Genomic DNA, 21,727 nt, shown 5'->3' on the forward strand with positions numbered 1-21,727 from the left:
TTCTTGCGGTCCATGGCACTGTCAGAATTTTCCTCCAACACCACAGTTCAAAAGCATCTATCTTTCTTCGCTCAGCCTTCCTTATGGTCCAGTTCTCACATCCATAGGTTACTACAGGGAATAGCTTTGATTTAACTATGCAGACCTTCATTGCTAGTGTGCTGTCTCTCCTCTTCACTATTTTATCGAAATTGGTCATTGCTCTCCTCCCAAGAGGGAAACGTCTTCTGATTTCCTGGCTGCAGTCTGTGTCTGCAGTAATCTTTGCGCCTAGAAATACAAAGTCTGTCACTGCCTCCACGTTTTCTCCCTCTATTTGCCAGTTATCAATCAGTCTTGTTGCCATAATCTTTGTTTTCTTGATGTTTAACTGCAACCCAGCTTTTGCACTTTCTTCTTTCACATTGGTGAGAAGGCTCCTCAGCTTCTCCTCGCTTTCAGCCATCAGAGTGGTATCATCTGCATATCTAAGGTTGTTAATGTTTCTTCCAGCAATTTGAACTCCAGCCTTGGATTTCTCAAGCCCCACACGTCGCATGATGTGTTTTGCATACAAGTTGAATAGGTAGGGTGAGAGTATACAGCCCTGACCTACTCCTTTCCCAATCTTGAACCAGTCTGTTCTTACTGGGTTTGGAAAGTCAACATGAGCTCTTACTGGGTTTGGAAAGTCAATCCCTCTCTGATCCCCAAGAGCTCTCCCTCTCCTCTCCGCGCGCTTTGTTTTGCCTGAGGAGCCCTTGGTGGACGAGACCATCTGAGGCATGCGTCTCCCGAGAGCCAAACCGGAGTGGTACATTCCAATCCATAACCCGACCTCTGCCCTCCCTGTAGCCCCACCCCTTGAAGGCTGACGTCACAACAGGGCGGTTGCGTCAGGAGGGAAAAGAGGACAGTGGGCGAGGGCCTGGGCGTGGGACGCGCATGCGCAGTGGAGAACGCAGGCAGTGACAGGGCCGGGGCTATGGCAGAGCCCTCGGAAATGCCTACTGTCGACGGCGGTGCTCCTGAGGGAGGAGGAGGAAGGAGAAGAGCAGGTGCTGCTTCTTCTCCTTCTTCCTCCTCCTCCTCTGTTCCGACTGCTGCCCCGGAAGCCCTCAGTGCCGCAGAGTATTCCCGGCGCGTTCACCAATGGCTGTGGGACTCCTACTGCGGTTACCTGAGCTGGCAGACCAGCGGCCTGGCCGCCCTCATGGCCGGAGCCGTGACGACGACGACGGCCTCTTCCACAGCTCCGACCCCGGGCGCGTGTTGTTACTATGGCAACGGCCCTACCTGCTACTACCTCCTTGCGACCGCCGCTCCAGAGGGCAGCCCCGCCCCCGTTGCCGGGCAACCGCCGCCCCCCACCGCTGCTCGGCACGCGCCCTCGGCCCCGCGCGCCGGCCCCGCCCCCAGCAGCATCTCCAGGGAAACCGCCCGGCCCGCAGGTGAGCAGAGCAGAGGGGCGCGGCGGGGAGGGAGGCAGGAAGGGGCCCATCAGCAGCATCAGCAAATAGGCTAGGCCTGTCCGAAACGCCCCGGACTCAGTCACCTGTGGAGCCGTGGTAGTGGCACCTTGGCTTCCGTGGGGTTCGCTTCGTGCACCAAATTACCACAAAAGTATTGTGGATAAAACCATCTTGGTGCTATGCGCGTGAGCTGGCTAAGAAACATCAGTGTCCTGTTTAGATACACGATGCAGTTTAAGTGTCCCTCGTCTGGAATTTCAAAATATCCTCAAATATCCACTCGGGCTGAGCTAGTGATACTTTGCTGCTGTGAGTTTTCTGGGTTGTATGGCCATGTTCCGAAAGCATTCTCTCCAGACGTTTTGCCTACATCCATGACAGGCATCCTCAGAGGATGTGAGGTATATTGAATGCACTGAATTTTAAATGTCAGTGTTTTAGGTATTCAGTCCGGTATGTCCTTCATTATGTGGAAGTAAATTTTACTGTTCTCAGTAATGGTATAACTGCCAGGAAGAATTTTCTCAATTATAGTTGAAAGTCTTAATCCTGTAACAATATTTACTTAAAAGGAAGCCCAGTTTTAGCTCTTGGGAATGAATTCCTTAATATCACAGCTGCTTTCAGCATTCACTCTCTCTGCTGAACTAGTCCCATAACCTTTCATCAGAAAATTATCTTAAGACTTGCTTCTTTTGGCTTGATCTGATATACAATGCAATTTTAGACTGCACTGATAGGACTATGGTGTCTAGATGAGGGAAGCAATAGTGTCACTATTCTGCTTTAGTCAGATCTCACTTGGAATAAGACTGTCCAGTTCTGGGAACCACAATCCAAGAGGGAAATTTACTTGGGCCCCTTCCACAGAACTGAAAAAAATCCCACATCATCTGCTTTGAACTGGAATATATGGCAATGTGGACTCTCATAACCCAGTTCAAAGCAGATATTGTGGGATTTTCTGCCTTGATATTCTGGGTTATATGGCTGTGTGGAAGGACCCTAGCTGAATGTGTCCAGAGAAGAACAACCAAAACGATAAAGTATTTGGAAACCATGCCCTATGAGGAATAGCTAAAAGAGCTGGATATGTTTAGCGTGCAGAAGGGTGAGAGGAGATATGATAGCCCTACTTAAGTATTAAGTCATCCGTGGGGCTGTGGTAGTGGCGCCTTGGCTTCCTGGGGGTTCGCTTCGTGCACCAAATTACCCCAAAAGTATTGGGGATAAAAGCATCTTGGTGCCATGCGCATGAGCTGGCTAAGAAACATCAGTGTCGTGTTTAGATACGAGATGCAGGTTGAGTGTCCCTCATCTGGAATTTCAAAATATACTCAAATATCCACTCGGGCTGAGCTAGTGACACGTTGCTGCTGTGAGTTTTCTGGACTGTATGGCCATGTTCCGAAAGCATTATCTCCTGACGTTTTGCCTACATCCATGACAGGCATCCTCAGTGGTTGTGAGGTATATTGGAAACTAGGCAAGTGGGGTTTATTTATCTGTGGAAGGTCCAGGGTGGGAGAAAGAATTCTTGTCTGTTTGAGGCAGGTGTGAATGTTCCAGTTGGCCACCTGGATTAGTACTGAATGTCCTTGCAGCTTCAAAGCCTGATTGCTTACTGCCTGGGGGAATCCTTTTTTGGTAGGTGTTAGCTGGCCCTGATTGTTTCCTGTCTGGAATTCCCCTGTTTTCTGAGTGTTGTTCAAACAAAGGATTTCCCCCAGGCAGGAAGAAGCTAGGCCTTGAAGCTGGCAAGGCCATGAATGCTAATCAAGGTGATTAATTACAACATTCACACTAGCCTCCAGCAGACAAGAGTTCTTTTTCCCACCCTGGACCTTCCACAGATATATAAACCTCCCTGGCTTAGTTGTCCAGTATACCTCACAACCTCTGAGGGTGCCTGCCATAGATGTGGGTGAAATGTTAGGAGAGAATGCTTCTGGAACATGGCCATACAGCCCGAAAAACACACAACAACCCAGTGTTGTTCTTTATTTACTGTCCCGATTTTAGAGTTTTTTCAATACTAGTAGCCAGATTTTGTTCATTTTCATGTTTTCCTCCTTTCTGTTGAAATTGTCCACATGCTTGTGGATTTCAGTGGCTTCATTTTGTAGTCTGACATTATGGTTGTTAGAGTAGCCCAGCATTTCTGTGTTCTCAAATCATATGCATTGTCCAGGTTGGTTTCTCAAGTGCTCTGCTCTGGCTGACTTCTCTGGTTGAGTTAATCTGAAGTGCCGTTCATGTTCCTTGATTCATGTTTGGGCAATGCAGCATTTGGTGGTCCCAATGTAGACTTGGCCACAGCTGCATGGTATACGGTAGACTACTGCCAATTGCAACATTCACACTTGCCTCAAACAGACAAGAGTTCTTTCTCCCACTCTTGACCTTCCACAGATATATAAACCCCGCTTGTCTAGTTTTCAACAGACCTCAAAACATCTGAGAATGCCTGCCATAGTTGCGGGCAAACCTCAGGAGAGAATGCTTCTAGAACATGGCCATACAGCCCAGAAAACCCACAACAACCCAGTGATTCCAGCCATGAAAACCTTCGACAACACATTGTACAAAATTTGTTCTGTGCACCTGTTTACGTTATGTGATAACATTTTCTGCTCCTGGTTTGGAAGTGTGATTTTCTGTTTAATTGTGCAGTTCTTCCTTTTTAAATAGTTGTTATACCGCAGAAACTTTGTTTTTGTGGCTACCACAAATTATGTTGACTCTATAAAATATTCATTGAAAAACTATAGCAAAATGTGCTGCAGGAGGTCCTGCAAAAGAAAAGTGTTTGCAGTTTAATAAACTTTTTCCCATGTTTTTATGATAGGAGCAATCAGGAAATGACATTTATAACCCAGGAACAAAAATCGTGTTACATAGCCATGGCAAATGACAGACTACCAAAACTATTCCTGTTAGAGCAGGCAAAAAATCAACATCAGACCTCTTGGCTAGTTCAACTGACAAAACACATTAGGAGTTGTGGACTTCTGACTCTAAATCCAAATCTCCTAGAAGAACTAGATCCAAAATTTGTTGCATAACTAATATTGGATATAGAAGCTCAGAAAGACATTTCTACCCTCAGTAAAGCTGGCTTATTGAAGCATACTTTTCAAACAGCCCAATATCTAAAGACAGAAATGCCTAAATACTTCATGAGGCTATTTACCAGAAGTACATTTAAACAGCTGGATACAATGGTCAAACATGGAAGGTTTAACCGAGTTCCATATAATGAACCATTTTGTATCTGTGGAGCTGCAGAGGTAGAAGATATCACACATGTACTGTTTAGTTGTAACTTGTATAAGAAAGAGAGAAACCAATACCCATACATTATACAAAAGACACTGGGATCCTTATATTACAACTACATTTTATTCGTCAGCTAAAATGCTGAAATAACATACAAAACGGCCCTTTTTAATTTAAAGCAATTCAGCTGAGAACTGCTTATTTGGAGTCCATTGGTGTAAATAAATTGTAGGGATGGTGCAGGTATTTGATCTGGTACAGGATCTTGACCCCTTGTCGTGAACAGCTTGTTTATTTTAAATTTGGTTGTAATGTGGGTTGTAAGTTGCATGTGCAAAATGTGTTTGTCAAATGTTTTATGTGTGTGTGTGTTGTTTAGTTTTGGGTCCTGTCATGCCACGAGGAGGCAAAACATTACCTGCTGCCCTGTCTCTTTAAGATTCTAAAGGGGTGGAGCTTAGTCTTGGCTCCTGCCAGCCTGAAATGGCAGTTATTTTTTGTCAGATTTTGTCAGTTGGTGAAGCACTGGAAGGGTAGGAAGCAAAAGGAGCACAGAAATTCACGTCACGTCAGAACTGTACCCAGATTAGATTAAAAGCCATACACAACAGCAATAGAGAAAGTCATGACAACATTGTATTAATCACCCCAAAGCTACAAAGAATCCAGTCATGACAAGACTTCATACTGTGTGGCAATATCTATCCAGAACTGCATAGACTTAAAGATTTCTTTCCTCACAAGAGACTTCATAGTGGCAATAAGAGGAAAAGAGATCTATTTTTGTCTACCAATAAAATATTTTGTTTTACCTAACACAGTGTCCGATCTGTCCTTCGTGCTATGGTTCCTTCCAGTTCATTTAGTTCAGCATGGAGACAGAACAGGTCCCATCTGCAGAACACAAGTTCCTGTATTTGGGTCCTACAAATACAGCAATTCAATGTTGTTGTTGCTTTAAAAAAATTCAAACACCTGAACTGACTGAAAGGTTGGCTGTTCAAATCCGGGGAGCGAGGTGAGCTCCCGCTGTTAGCCCAGCTTCTGTCAACCTAGCAGTTCGAAAACATGCAAATGTGAGTAGATCAATAGGTACCACTCCAGCAGGAAGGTAACAATGCTCCATTTAGTCATGCTAGCCACATGACCTTGGAGGCGTCTGTGGACAACGCCGGCTCATCGACTTATAAATGGAGATGAGCACCACCCCCTTAGAGTTAATGTCAAGGGGAAACCTTTACTTTTTAAGGCCATTTAATCAAAATTTTGATTTTTGCAGGTTGGGATGTTTTTCCATGCACACACCTACATGTGCTGCTACAAACATGCACAAATGCAAAGGGTTTGTTGACATAGGAGGGAAGCACCCATAATGCATCTGCTAATGTTTAGTGTGCCACAGGAGATTCTTGTTGCAACACAGTGCAATTCTGTAATCTAATCTCATCATATATTTCCACTGGTAACTGAATATAGGATTGAAGCTGAACAAGGCTGCTCATCTAGAAATATCTGATACTGTAAAAAATGTGGGTGTGTTGCAGTATGGCCACATTAGATAAATTACAGTGGAGGAAGACGAGTCCAATACAAAGAAAAGGGAGAGTATCTACTCTGCATTCTCTTTTTTGTTTAGTTTTCATAATTTTTCACAAAGTCAGCAGTGAGCTATATGAAGAATGCCTCATTTTCTTCTTTTAACTCCTTCACATATGTTTTTGTTACAGTCTGATAAAAAGTAGTACAGTAGAGTCTCACTTATCCAACACTCGCTTATCCAACGTTCTGGATTATCCAACTCATTTTTGTAGTCAATGTTTTCAATACATCATGATATTTTGGTGCTAAATTCGTAAATACAGTAATGACTACTTAGCATTACTGCATATTGAACTACTTTTTCTGTCAAATTTGTTATATAACACAATGTTTTGGTGCTTAATTTGTAAAATCATAATGTAATTTGATGTTTAATAGGCTTTTCCTTAATCCCTCCTTATTATCCAACATATTTGCTTATCCAACGTTCTGCTGGCCCGTTTATGTTGGATAAGTGAGACTCTACTATATCCCTGAAATATTCCATGACAGTAGTATTAACCTAGATTCATGCATTTAAAAAAAGAAACATGAAATAATATAAATAATAATTAATCCACCCGATAAGTATGAAAGATTTCAACATTTACCATCAACATACTCTAGAAATAATCCCCATATTAATTGATCTGCTTTTACAGTGATACAATTCAGAATAGTTTGTGGTTTGAGTTTTGACTAGGACAGTAGGAGACCAGGGTTCGAATCCCCTCTTTGTCAGGGTATTGTGTATTGTGAAATGTTAAAATCAATCTGGGTTATTAGAAATGCCTTATGTGTTAGTTTTTTTCAGCAAGGCATTTCAGCAGTTATGGAGTTAATGAGAGTCTGCTATGATTGACGTATCATAGGACCAATGGGGTCAAGTTTGTTTTGACCGGGACTTACTTTCTTGTCCTGTGGAATGCAGAGGAGTATCTTGAGCGCAGTGTGTAGTGTGTGTGTGCATGGGTCGCTTCGGCAAGAGCACTCATAAAGGAAGGACTGATTTGCTCCGTTTGTATATAGTCATGTAAATAAAGATATATTGCCGTTGGATTTCCAACCGAACCCTCGTTTGCTGGAGTGTGTTTGTCCAGTGCTGTATTTTCCACATGGGGAGACAGTCTGGAGAAGGAGGTGAAGACCGGGATGGTGAATTTTTGGATTTCACTCTGCTACCCATCATCCCCTGACACTCTTGACCATGGAAATTTACTGGGTGAAGTTGGGCAAGTTATTCTCTCTCAGACTCAGGAGGCAAGGACAAACCTCTGAACAAATCTTGCCAAGAACATATCGTGAAAGGATCGCCATACATCAGAAATAACTTGAAGGCATACAGTGACAAAAATAGAATGTCTGGGATCAAGACAGTCATAACATATTATGTTATCACCAGGGGACATATGTATTATAGGCCCTTAAAAAAAAACCTGCTTGAGTTAGAACATATTGCACCTAGTCCTAGCAACCAATTTTCAGTAGCTGTTAATGAGATGCTTATGGAAAATGTGCAATAGCAGTCAGAATTTCATTGCACAATATGGTACTCTTGTATTGCTACATATTGTTCCGCAGAAGCACTGCAAAATTACTGTAAAACACAAGGAATTAAATGATCCCTTTGGTACATAATAATGCTATTCTCTGGTGGGGGGGAGCAAGTGATCAGTCCTTGGACATCTGGATTCTGAAAGCAAAGAAAACAATATTGTGTGGTAAAAATGTCTGATCAAATCTAGATTTTAGAATAGATGCAATTATTGTGCTTTATTGCGAATAAACACAATTTAGTGATTTGAACATTGAACTAGACCTTGGGGGAACCAGGGTTCAAATCTTTCTGAGTCATGGAAACATATTTGGATACGCCATATACAGTAGAGTCTCACTTATCCAACATAAATGGGCTGGCCAAACGTTGGATAAGGGAAAATGTTGGATAATAAGGAGGGATTAAGGAAAAGCCTATTAAATGTCAAATTACATTATGATTTTACAAATTAAACACCAAAACATTATGTTTTACAACAAATCAACAGAAAAAGCAGTTTAATACACGGTAACGTTATGTAGTAATTACTGTATTTATGAATGTAGCACCAAAATATTGCAATGTATTGAAAATATTGACTACAAACAAATTGACTACAAATATAGAATTGCATAAAATGAACTTACAGCAACAACATTGTCAGAAGTTACATCCGTAAAAAGTTCAGGAATGGCCTACAAATGGAGCACCTTTCTACCTAGAGAAACAACTGTGGGGGCAGACTGCATTGGATAATCCAGAATGTTGGATAAGTGAGACTCTACTCTCAGCCTCAGAGGAAGTCAATGGTCAACATCTTTTTGAGTAAATCTTGCCAAGTCAACCTTATGATGGTGTTTCCATAAGTCAAAGTTGACTTGAAGACACATGACAAACATCTGTTACTTTGTAAAATTCTAAGTAAAAATGCTGTTTGGCTCAGTGCTATGGAATCATTGGAGTTAGCTTGATAAGCTCTTGAGTCTTCTCTACCTAGAAGTGCTGATGCCTCATCAAACTACAACTACTGGGTTCCTTAGCACTGAGCCATGGCAATTAAAATGTTGTCGAAGTGCATTATTTCTACAATGTACTGTAAGTGAACCCTAGATGTGTATGACATCACAATGCCCAGGAGATGGTCTGTGGAGCCCCCCCCAACAGCTTGCAGTATTGTGAAATGGTGGGTTTATGCCAAGGAGTAGCCGAAGTATGCCTCCAGCATTGTTTGTTAGTGTCCCCTGGGCCCTTATACTCCTCCCAATTTTTGGCAATGCCTCCTAATGTGGGCAACTTTACTAGGAATGTATCTAGACGGTAGAATTAATGTAGTTTGATATAGCTTGAACTGGCATGGGTCAAATCTATGTAATAATGGGAGTTGTAGTTTAATAATAATAATAATATTTTTATTTCATAGAATCATAGAGTTGGATGAGACCTCGTGGCCCATCCAGTCCAACCCCCTGCCAAGAAACAGGAAAAACGCATTCAAAGCACTCTTGACAGATGGCCATTCAGCCCCCAAAGAGGAGCCCCCAGATGGCGTAGTGGACTAAGTGACTTGAAGGTTGGGTTGCTGACCTGAAAGCTGCCAGGTTCGAATCCCACCTGGGGAGAGTGTGGATGAGCTCCCTCTATCAGCTCCAGCTCCATGCGGGGACATGAGAGAAGCCTCCCACAAGGATGGTAAAAACATCAAAAAACATCCGGGCGTCCCCTGGGCAACGTCCTTGCAGACGGCCAATTCTCTCACTCCAGAAGCAACTCCAGTTGCTCCTGACACGAAAAAAAAAAAAGCCCCCAAAGAAGGAGCCTCTTTCTTACCTGCCTCTCCCCATGGCTCAAGGAGGGTCACAGCATATTAAAAAACACACAAATACTATAAAAATTCTACAAAAATATATATTAAAATGCGATTCCATAAAAGATACATATCAAGCATGTTTATAAAATACACACTAATCACATAGGACAGAGACCTGGTCTTTAGTTTGACACGATCTTTAGTTTTTTCTGCCAATGAGTACTGGTGCCTCACCAAATTTCAAATCCCAGGTTTCCATAGCATTGAACCATGGTAGTTAATGTGGTGTCAAACTATGTTAATTCTACAGTGTAGGTGCACCCTTTGTTTCTTCTCCTTGACTGTTTTATGTCTGAAAAGTTTTAATTCCAAATCAGAAGCGACTTTGAATGTATTTCCTGGTTTGAAAGTAATATTTCCTGGATCTAAAGCACCATGGGAAGTGTAAGAAGTGTACTCATGCATCTGAAGTTTCAGAACAAATTTTAGTTAAAAAAATTGGTTGGGGTGGGTGGCAGGGGCCAAACCCTGATGTCTTGTATTGAGCAGGTATGTCCAAGGACTTTGAGTAAGAACCCACCCCTGCCATAAGGCTGCACTATGAATAAAATACAAGTCATAAAATGCCATTCAGCCTGGTACGGTTTTCAGTTACCACCCTGTTTTTCCTAACATGATGCCAACAACTATAATCTTGCATCAGTTAGAGAGTTGTGAATGATTATGTAAAGTGAAACAACATCTAATTAAGCTGATTATTATATAAAGTGTATTTTCAGGATGTGTGTTGATTGTGTGTTTTTTTTTCTTTACAAAAGCAGGTCGTGAATATATTATCCCATCCTTGGCTCATAGGTTTATAGCAGAGATGGTGGATTTCTTTATTCTGTTCTTTATCAAGGCAACTATAGTTCTGAGTATTATGCATCTCAGTGGAATAAAGTAAGTAGGCAGTATGTAATGTAACTATAACAAGTTTTATTGCTCTGCTTCTTGCTCTGCTCTGTCCATTGTGGTAGCAAACTTGAATCTTCTGTTCTTCCTTTTTTGTTGTCATCTTTTACTTCTCTGCATTGATTATATCTCAGTTGTTTTTGTCTCTGCACAAAAGTCACTTAACATTTGTATTTAGGTTTCTGATCCTATTTCTATTGCCTTTCACGTTGCTTCTCTTCTGTCCTTAACTGCTTAAATATTTTCACTGTCCTTATACAGTAGTTTAGAATTTCCTGGAAATATAGCACTACATTGATCAATAAACATTCATATACAACACTGAAAGGTTTAACTTGTTTGTTTGCTTATCTCATAAGAATAGCAGCAAAAGTAGCATTTATATATAGTAGAGTCTCGCTTATCCAACCTTCTTTCATCCAATGTTCTGTATTATCCAACACAGTCAACAAGCCTCTCTGTGTGCCGGGCACCCACCAAGAGGGGCGAGATTCGGCCGGCACAGATTTTCCCCGTCGGGCACAGCATCTGACCTACACAGCGTCTGGACCATTCATTATCCATTATCAGAATATTAATATCCTAAGCACTCAAATACCCCAGGGCAGTGGGAAAGCCGATGAGATTAAAACTATGCTCACAAAGTGGGGCTGAACCTCAAGAAAAACTGTGAGCTAATGCTGCTTTATTATACCACATCTCTCCGTATCTGACTCCTTACAGTTCCAGAGGCCCCAAAGGGGAATAGGGAAATTCCACCCTCCAGGAGAGTAATATGAACATGAACAAATCACTTTTATTTGTATAATGACAGCACAGTCTGTTCTTTTCATATTGCAGAGATGATCACTTACTTTTTAATGAAACCAAAGAACTACACAAATTAAAAACAAATAAAAACAAAACATGTCACAGCAACAAGGAATTCAACCAGTTCTTCTCACAAGCAGGACAAATACAAAATTACAAAATTCACATCCACATACATAATTTGACGCTTAATAGTTTCTTCCTTAATCCTTTATTATCCAGCATTTTTGTTTATCCAACGTTCTGCTGGCCCGTTTATGTTGGATAAGTGAGACTCTACTGTACACTTAACGTTGTTCATGACAATATTATCAACCAGCCTTCCCTAAGGCGAGTTTTACCAGATATTTTAAGTACAGTCTACACTGCCATGTAACCCGGTTTGAATTAAATTATAATGGTCAATATAGACTCATATAATAGAGATTGAACCATGTTGAATTGGATTATATGAGTCTGCACTGCTATGTAATGTAGTTCAGTGGTTAATCTGCATTCTGAAACTGAATTATATGGCAGCCTTAGACAACAGCTCCTTGGATTCTGTGCTGCCTGGCGTTACCTAATGGGAGGTAGTCCAATTCATTGGGAGGCACCACGTTCAGGAAGGGTGTTGCAAACAAGAAAGCAGTCCTGCTGAATGCTGAGCATTATTTTAATTGTACTGACAATGTAGTACTGAAGCATACTTAAATCCAGCCAGTAGGCTAATTACAGAAGAAATATTAATCTTGAGGCTTCTTGTATTTTTTTTTACTTTGTTACATTCACTTTTGTAAATGTGAGGTGCTATTGCAGTTATTAAAGAAGATGTATAGGAAATTCCTTACTATATAATGACTATATATTTTGCTTACATTGAAACTATGGCAAGAGTGAATAGTATTGAGTTAATGTGATCTAAATATAACTGAGATTATCTAAGATCTAATTAGTTCATTAGCATTACGTGCTGTTGAATTACCTCTACTTAAGATCACCTTTTCTATCCACTAACTGATACTTCTCTAACAGCAAAATTTTTCATTAATTCACGAAGCCTATATTATACTGTGATACGTTATTATTTTACTAATATGAGATTTTGGATGCAGGGACATTTCCAAGTTTGCCATGCACTACATTATAGAAGAAATCGATGAAGACACTTCCATGGAAGACTTGCAGAAAATGATGGTAGTGGCCCTTGTCTACAGATTGCTAGTCTGCTTCTATGAGGTATTTAGATCCACTCTCCCTTAGTGGTCTAAGACAGTAATTCTCAACCTGGGGTCCCCAGATGTTTTTGATCTTCAACTCCCAGAAATCCTAACAGCTGGTAAACTGGTAGGGATTTTTGGGAGTTGTAGGCCAAAAACATCTGGGGACCCCAGGTTGAGAACCACTGATCTAAGGCATGAGATCCTGCTTGTCAGATGGAGCTTCACTGATGGAGCTCCATTGTTTTCTTATAATGTTGCTCCCCTAAACCAGACAATGCTCTAAAAGAAAGGTTTCCTAGGTGCTTGGGATCAGGGTCCTGTGAAGTGATGATTGCAGCTCTCTCCTATTTTGCACAATGTGTTGGGATGGGTATCTGGAGACACCCTTCTGGGTCCTGCCGCAATTGCTTGCCTCAGTGTGAGCACTGCAGTTGCCATTTCCCGGAACCCCAATCTTCAATGCCTCAGAAAGCCTTTGGCTGGGATGTGGTCTGGCTTTTTGGGATCATTAGCAATCATAAATGTGAATCTCAGAAGTTACGAGCTTGTAAAACTCATTTATGATCTTGTAAATACTGAATATTATGCCTGACCTGTTTTTAAAATAATGCATGCCTTAAATTTTAGTTAAATATACAAATATTGAGCACATTCAGATAAGTAATTATCATTTGAGTTTGTCTGTAAAATAATGTCCCAAGAACCAGCAGAACCAGCAGAAGGCTGTTTAGATCAGACCAGTCTGGTTGCTGTTTCCAGCCTCACTGACACATTTGTAGCAAGTTACAGGTTATCCCTTCTAACCAAGTAATCTGATTACATGAGATATTTATAATTCTAATCCAATTGCATCAGGATCCCTTAATTAATATACTGCTGCACAAACTAAAACACATATTTGTTGGTTAAGAACTTGAAAATGCCTTTTATTTTCAGATTATATGTATTTGGGGAGCAGGCGGAGCAACTCCTGGGAAATTTTTGCTTGGTCTTCGAGTTGTAACATGTGATACATCTGTACTTATTGCACCAAGTCGCGTGTTAGTGATTCCGTCTTCAAACGTGAGCATGACAACGTAAGTTTTACGTTTTTGTATCACTGTTTTGCCAGTAACTAGAATAGCACAGTTTCCCCAAATAGGTAAAGGTAAATGTTTTCCCCTGACATTAAATCCAGTTGTGTCTGATTCTGGGGTTGATGCTCATCTCCATTTCTAAGCCGAAGAGCCGGCATTGTCTGCAGACACCTCCTAGGTCATGTGGCCAGCATGACTGCATGGAGCGCTGTTACCCAAATAGTATTGCATTATTATTTTCTTATTTGTAGTAAGTTTGGGCTTAAAATGATTTTATTTAAAATATTTATATTGCTCTTCTTGATTCTAATCTAAAATGTGCGATTATACCAGGAAAATGTTTGTAGCAGTAATGAAAGTTATTTAACATGAGAACTTGATGTCCCTTGCTTCAAGGAATTAGGCAGCACACTTCTCAAGAAGGGAATTATGTATCACCCTTAGGAATTACTGCCCTGATTTTTCATACCACTAATAGTTAATGCTTCTGAAAGAAATAAGGAGCGTATAATGTGTATAATCTGTGATTCTTCCTTAGTAATTATCTTCTTAAAGGTCTGTTGTGTAGAAATCTTTGGAAATGAATGAGCATTATAACAGAGGCATGCAAGGCACCTTCCTTAGTGCCCACTGTCTCATTGTATATGCTGAAAAGCTATATTACTGAAAATATATTTCATTGCATATTCTTACACGTTAATTTAAAAAACTTGACGAAGAGTAAACTTAGAAGCTATAGTGTTCCCCTTCTTTCTATTGTCATTTCTTTCGGTCTTTCCAAATCAGCTTTGTTCTCCCTTCCCTTTCTAGCTTCTGTTTTGGCAGTTCTAACCCCAATAACATCATCTTTCTTCTCTGTCACTCAGTTCCCACTGCTCTTGAGCTTCCTCTAAATCAAGAATGGTGAGGTGTGGGATGAATAACTTTCTGGGCCTAAAATGACTCAGAGATGATCAAAAATACTGTGTGGCACTCTTTAGAACAGTGGTTCCCAACCTTTGGGTCCTCCAGGTGTTTTGGACTTTAGCTCACAGAAGCCCCAGCCAGCTTACCAGCTGTTAGGAATTGTGGGAGCTGAAGTCCAAAACACCCATAGGACCAAAGGTTGGGAGCCACTGTTCTAGAAGGTGATTGTAAGCCAGAGCAAACTAAAACAAGAACTATTTGGGAGGTATAGTTTCCTGAGGGCCAATCATCCCCATAATCATCCCCCTCTGGCAGTTACTATGTTGAATCTGAATCAAGAGGTGGTGTAAACACAATTATTAAACCTTTTGAACTGTAATGCTATAGCAAAATTTCACTGAATATTTAAATAAGGGGTCCCCAAACTTTTTAAACAGGGGGCCAGTTCACGGTCCCTCAGACCATTGGAGAGCCGGACTATAGTTTTTTTAAAAACGGTGGACAAATTCCTTAGAACAAATTCTAAGATGCACTTCCTCCCATATAAATATCTCTAAAATGAGGTGTATCTTAGAATTGCAAATGTATCTTGCATAATTTTTTGGGGGGGTGGGTGGGTCTGAAATTATGGTACCTCTTAAAATCATTGTCATGTTACAATTGAAGAAATACATTAATACGGGTCATTTGCACATTGGTTCTCAGGAATGACATATACAAACAATTTCTGGTTTTGTGATGTAACGTTATGTCAACATTCTCCAATCCCAGCAACAAATAGCAGCAGTGCCTTGTTTTTCTTTATCTTTCTTCTAGGTCTACAATACGAGCTTTGATCAAGAATTTTTCTATTGCTTCCTTTTTTCCTGCGTTCATTACACTGCTGTTTTTCCAGCACAACCGAACAGCCTATGACATTGTTGCAGGGACAATTGTGGTAAAGAGACCCAGTGTCAGATGATAGCCAAGAAAGGCTCGTTTCTACTGTTCAGACATGGTGATAACTCCTTGGATTTCTAAAATTCACTTTGGAACAGTGGCAGTGAAGATGCGGAACATATTCCTTTCCTTCCAGCTATGCTATAATTGGTGAAAAGTGGCACTGGTTTGAGAATATTTTGAACTGAACCAAGAAAACAAGCTATCTTCAGAAGACTGTGTGATGTGAGAAATGCGAGCTTGGATTCTGTACTAAAAGGTAGCTGTTATTTTTATGAAGATCCAAAATTTTCTAATTGCTGGAGCGGTAACCAAAGGGATTAACTATAGTGTTTGCAAAGGAAGCTCTCTACAAAGAATTGTGTTCTCCTATTTTGATGACAGTGAAGGATTTGCCACTTTATAAAAGCCTTATCAGGAACTGCTTACACAAGCACTGTGTTATTACAATACTCAAATTTCTCTATAAACAGTGTGTTAAATGTCTTGCATGATGTGGATATCTTGAACGTAATACAGATCATTGACTATGTCAGATATTATCAAGGAAAACAAGAAAATACTGCTACTGGCAAACATGTAAATATTGGTGGCTCTGGTAATAATGCTATAGATGAGATAACTTAATCATGGCTTTAATGGTTAATGAATTGTTTGGTATTCCACCTTGTTGGCTTGCATAGACTTTCACAGAGAGAATATATCAAGATTATTTGCTTTCTTGTAAAAGCACAAAAACATAAAAATGCGTGTGGGAAAAATAGTTTCATTATGTATTTAACAAGAGATAAAATAAGCTTGATAAAAAGTGTTTATACATTGCCTTTTACACCACTTTATAACAAAATAAGTTTTTTTAAAAAATCAGCCCAATTTCATTGCTATGTAATAATACTGGGAATTTGTGCAAGATGTTTGGTATCCTTTCACTTCATCTGGTTTTGTGCTAAGGTACTGAAATGACACCAGTTAGATAAAGCACATTTTACATTTTTTAAATTTTTACATACGCAATAATACAAATTGAATCAGTGTCAGGATTTTAGGCTTGATGTACTTTTAAAAAAGTAGCCAATACAGTTGTTTGATCCTTCTGATTTGATTCTGGTCAACCAATGAGGAGCTAACGTACCTTAAGGAGCTAGATTGCTGTGTAAGTTTTCATGGTTTTTTGGTTTTTTTTGGAAAACGCTGATTACCATACTATACACCTGAGATTGAGTTCTGTGACAACATCACAATGTAAGACAATTCAGACCTGTTTTGTGGGTTTGTTAGAAAGTGAACTAAGCTGGGTGAAATTCACATAAGCCAAGCCCCCCCCCCCCCCCCAAACTCTATTGGGAAATGCAAGTATACAGTTCCATCCTGGCAGAACTATGCCATGTCTCTCCTGCGTATCCCATGTAAGACTCACCATCTTTTTGTGGGACTGTGCTTTCATTTTGCTTACGTCTACAGGGACAGAGCCAGATGGCTGTGTTGCTCCCTGCTAATCATCAACCACTAAATGTCTAAAGAAAGAGGGCCCCACAGAAACAAAGTGAGTCTTGGAGAGGTTTTGTGTGAGAGTGAATTTCTCCTACAATGACAAAAAGACATGGGGTTGAGCTGCCCTTAATACCGGTGTGTTACTAACAAGTTGCCAGCCATTGTTGTACTAGACATCAGGCAATAGTCTTAAATATCTGACAACAGAGCACACAGCTAGTGATAACCTTCCAGTTGCTTTTAGAGAATATACCAGCAGTGTTCTTCTAATTAGACAAATGATTTAAGGGGGCAAAACTGATTAAACAGCAGTTGACTAGGAAGAAGCAAAGTAATTTATATTCCTCGTCTTGGCTAGTACTGAGTTCCAAGTAAATTTGAATTCACCTGGGGTTCCTGGAAGGGATCTTGCAGGATGAAGTACCTCATGCTTGCTCTAAAATAAACTTTTAAGTGAATAAAATGTGTACATTTTAATTGCCACCAGACTCTTATGCAAGAAAGTAGGAGTTGAGGCAAGTTAGTGTTTAGGCAGCAAAATGCAGGGTGTTTCTACATTTTTCAGCAGTGGGCATAAATGCATCTTGAGGAAAGGTGAATTACAGGAAGAACTCATTGAGGTGTAAGGGATTGCCATCAATGTTTTTTTATGGTTCAGATCTGTTACCAATTAGAATATGTAATTACAACTGAACTGCACTTTCGGAGGTAACTGCTAAGGAATCAGACATAGCTTTTTGACCCCAAAGTACCATGCAGACAGAGAAATCTCAATATTGCATTCTTTACTGCTTTGGCATCACTTTTTGCTGAAGTTAGGTAATTCTGCTTTATTAACTGACTGAATTGTTAACTACTGATGAGAAACAGTGGCATTTTTTATGCTCGAAGAAGTCACAACTGAGGCAGAAACATGAAGTTGTACTTAAAATGCAGCATGGTCTGTCTGTCACATGACCTGGATATACTAACCAATAGACAGGTGGCAGGAACTATTAAATCAGCCCATGGAAGAGGTGCCATTAGTTTAGTTATATGACACCAATCTTTTATGTCTGTGCTTTCCTCTGCCCAGTGTTACTAAGACTTAGGCATAATTTGCACACTGTTCTCCATGGCAGTTTATGTGGGGCAATTCAGCACCATTATTTTCAGTATTTTGTGGGTGAGGTATTCACTTGTAGAATAACAAGAATAAAAAACTGCTTTGGTCACTCAACATTTTAAATCTGATACACACTACGTTAAGTGCATCACTAGATACAAAAAGATGAATTAGACCAGCCTATTATCTGCATGATTACTTTCCTCTGCAATGTAAATAAACTAATTTGTAAAAATATTGTGAAAAATTACTGTCTCCCCACAAGTAGACTGCTGATATAAAACAAAAAAAATCAACTTGATTGAATAACATTTTCAGTCAACAAAAGCAAAAATCCCTGTAAGCTGTATAGTTTGGATGCTGCTGTTCTATTTTCTGTCCTCCCCACATTAATTCTACCAAGGGTGGAGTAACTTTTTATCTGGAATTCTGAAATCCAAAATATTCCAAAATGTGATTGTGACAAAAAAAATCACAAACTTTGATTCATGCAAAAAATTATTTAAAAATATTGTATAGAATTAAATCAAGCTGTGTATATAAGATGTACATGAAAGATAAATGAACTGCATTTTTTAAAGATCTGGGTCCTATCTCCAAGATATTATGTAGATATATGCAAATACAGGTTTTTTCCAAAATCTGAAAAAAACCACACTTTTGATCCTAAAGCAATTTGTATAAGGGTTACTCTACTTGTGTATTTAAAAATAAACCCAGTGGCTTTGATAAGTTTACCACATCACTCAAGTATCTCTAAGTACTTTTGTACTAAGTTTTAATTAAATAATTTCTTTTAAAATCCCTATACAAAACATTTATGCACAAGTATTAATGTCTTCATATAAACTGCCAGAAATTGAATAAATAAACATTTTTGCATTAACACTTTTTCCTGTAACAGAGCTAAGTCTTACTGACCTGTCCTATGATTTATTTCTGAATGCTTGTTACAGTAACAAGAATACACTTGGCTATCTGGGATGTCCAAACTGACCCATAGTAATACAGACCCAAAAAAACCCAATAGTACTCAAAATCATAAGATTTTGAAATCCAAGTAGCTGTTTTATCAACAAGATACAGCATTCAGATGATTGCTGTAAGTAGAAGGCAACCTGATAGCATGTAATAGGCAGCTCTACTTCTCTAGCTCATCATTATCAGTTCTGACACCAGATTGAGATAGTGTTTCACATAACTTTTAGTATAGGAATTGAAACCCTTGGGAGACAACTATGTTGGTTGCAATGTAAAGAGAATTACCGTATAATACCCCTACTGAATGAACCACAGAAGTGCATTTTTTTTTGACATCGGTCCTTTACAGGGGCCAAGTTGTGCAGGCCTGCAAACAAGATGAAGTAAGTGCTCTCATACAAATACTATTTTGGGTTCCCCATACAGAAGAAATTACCTCATAAGAATCACTCTTCCCTTTCCAGTTAAATATTTGGGTTTACACCAAGTTGTCCCTGCATGAATCGAAATCGAATTATGATATATCTTTTCACCAACATAACAGATTCAGAATATACCCTATTGTAAGTAACCATAGATTTCAACTTAATATTTGGATAGCATGGGCAATAGTGAGGGTTTGTGTCATCTGAAGTCCAGCATTTGGGCAATTGTGGGTTAAGAAGCACTGGTCCAGGTGTTGTAAGGTAGCCAGTGGAGAGGGGAGTAGTGGGAAGATGTCCGTCCTGGTCTTTGAGGGACATGAGCAAACACATACAAGAATGAACATGGGATTTAAAATCTTCCAAATCTGTTCAGTGCAGACATAGGCCTATGAATGGGTCCTGCAGAATCAGGCTTACAGACCTGGAAAATTGGGTATAATTGTATTGCTGGTTAAATTTTAGTGATGTTACAACCAGCCTCAAGCCATGAGAAGAGGTGGGTAAGAAATAAAATTATTATTATTATATACAACATTAACTGTATCCTCCTGAGTGAGAGCATGTAATCCTTTGCAGATACATTTAAGACAAGGTGGCGTGCATTAAACTTCACACAAGTGTATTTCATAATTTTTATTGATGGCATTTATCCCATGGTTTAACATGTTAATTATACTGTAATAAACATGGCTTTAATATTAAACTTTTCCTTATTATCCAAAGTCACCAGAGTCCATTTCTGTAAATATAAAAATATATACTTAACACTTTGTACAATACTGGTTTTTGGTCCAAACAAAAATGGATCAGAAAAGCCAATAAACTCGTTTTAAGAATTCCCAATTTTAAAGTTCTTTAATGGATTTAGGCAACTTTGAATAATGGGATTTACATAATAAAATCTGAGACAATACTAAACAAAAATTTGCTGTAACACACAAAATTAAAATTTCAAGTTCACAGATTTCTTATGCCAAAGTACATAGAGAAACAGAATTGTATTATTTACACATTTGTTTCATAATAAAATAATGAAAAGGCGAGACAGGTGATAAGGAGCTGTAAGAATGAAAATAGAAAGAGCGTCTAATTATTGAATGAAATACTACAGATCTAACTAGTCCTTAGCATGGACCATTCTTTGATCATTCTTCTTCTACCAGAACATTTTAGTGCACAATACACGCAACTTGCTCACTTCACACGTACATCAGCACAAACTCTGCAAAGAAATCATTCATAATCCACATTCTCTACTCTATACAGATTCCCCCTCTCTGATATAATTACAATTTCGAGGTGTCAGTAAACGCAGATGAGCGCACAAAGTGGTGCAAACAGAGGTATTATACGAAGCCATTCGCTGTGCAGGCTATATTTATATCTATAGCCAGACCATGCCAAGTCAGTGAAGAAAAACTGATGGATTCTAAAGTAGTTTTGCTCAAAATCCTCCCTGCCACCAACTCTAATTATTTTTTAAAAAACTAAATGGGGAGGAAAAAAAGCAAGCAGAATGTAGGCAGACCTGGCTTCAACTAAACCCAGCATGAGGTACAATTCAATTATTGAACAATGCAGGGCAACCAGCTGTGGTAAGAAATTTGCAGTCTTTAACAATCATTAATACTTTTTATTTTCTACGTCTAACAGCCGTCTTTATCTTCCGACCAGACACTGCAGATCCAGGTGTGGAGAACATATTTTTCCCGCTACTCCTGCTTTAGGGGAAGAAAACAAAATCAGAAGTCAGGAATCTGGGGTAATATGTGTTCTTAATACTACGAAACGAATATGAAAAAAATTATCAGCGTGAGATCTTCTACTAAGGACATTTTTCTACAGATTAAAAGCTTTTATTTCACAAGTCTCAGTCTGAACTTTTAACAGACCTGAAAGGCTTAATGCTGTCTGCTTCAAGTTCAGTATGGCCCCGTTCAAAGACTGCACAAGCTCCCTGTGGATACCTGAGACCAGGGGCAAAAGTAAACCCAGTATTTTGACTATACTTAAGATGGAAGCATATCACTGAACCACAATGAGGATCTACAGAGGCCTACAAGCATGTTTGCGGAGTGGAGGAATAAATATTTCTGAACACAAGTGAAACCATGGATATTGAATCCGTGGAACCTATCCACTATTCTGAACGTAACATATACATCCTTCAAAGCAACAACTATGAT

At 39.6% G+C, this 21,727-nt stretch overlaps 2 protein-coding genes across 6 annotated transcripts in view; one reads left to right on the forward strand and one right to left on the reverse strand.

The window, feature by feature from the left end:
- The first annotated feature begins 854 nt into the window (after positions 1-854).
- On the forward strand, positions 855-20,263 carry fam8a1 (family with sequence similarity 8 member A1). Of its 2 annotated transcripts, none has more exons than XM_062979369.1 (5): positions 855-1,430; positions 10,471-10,594; positions 12,511-12,634; positions 13,555-13,694; positions 15,417-20,263. In XM_062979369.1, exons 1-5 carry the CDS (start codon positions 965-967, stop codon positions 15,559-15,561), a joined length of 999 nt encoding a protein of 332 aa, XP_062835439.1. In that variant the 5' UTR covers positions 855-964; the 3' UTR covers positions 15,562-20,263. The 2 variants fall into 2 exon arrangements, with proteins under 2 accessions (XP_062835439.1, XP_062835438.1); XM_062979368.1 differs by having other exon boundaries at positions 881-1,430; positions 10,474-10,594.
- Positions 20,160-21,727, reverse strand: part of nup153 (nucleoporin 153) — a 46,940-nt gene continuing 45,372 nt past the window's right edge. For 2 of the 4 annotated variants that reach the window (XM_062979359.1, XM_016992937.2), the window contains one exon: positions 20,160-21,262. In XM_062979359.1, coding sequence (XP_062835429.1) covers positions 21,175-21,262 — 88 coding nt within the window. In that variant the 3' untranslated portion in view covers positions 20,160-21,174. The remainder of the gene's footprint in view (positions 21,263-21,727) is intronic. The other 2 variants (XM_062979360.1, XM_008108823.3) reach the window with 1 other exon arrangement.

Source organism: Anolis carolinensis, chromosome 4, assembly GCF_035594765.1.
Source record: "Anolis carolinensis isolate JA03-04 chromosome 4, rAnoCar3.1.pri, whole genome shotgun sequence".
NCBI classification, from domain to species: Eukaryota; Metazoa; Chordata; class Lepidosauria; order Squamata; family Dactyloidae; genus Anolis; species Anolis carolinensis.

Excerpts from the sequence above, each read along its gene's own strand:
- fam8a1 (XM_062979369.1), top strand. The coding sequence starts at position 965 with ATGGCAGAGCCCTCGGAAATGCCTACTGTCGACGGCGGTGCTCCTGAG. Across the intron at positions 10,595-12,510 it reads ATGCATCTCAGTGGAATAAA|GGACATTTCCAAGTTTGCCA; the intron begins GTAAGTAGGCAG and ends TTTTGGATGCAG. Across the intron at positions 12,635-13,554 it reads TGCTAGTCTGCTTCTATGAG|ATTATATGTATTTGGGGAGC; the intron begins GTATTTAGATCC and ends TTTTATTTTCAG.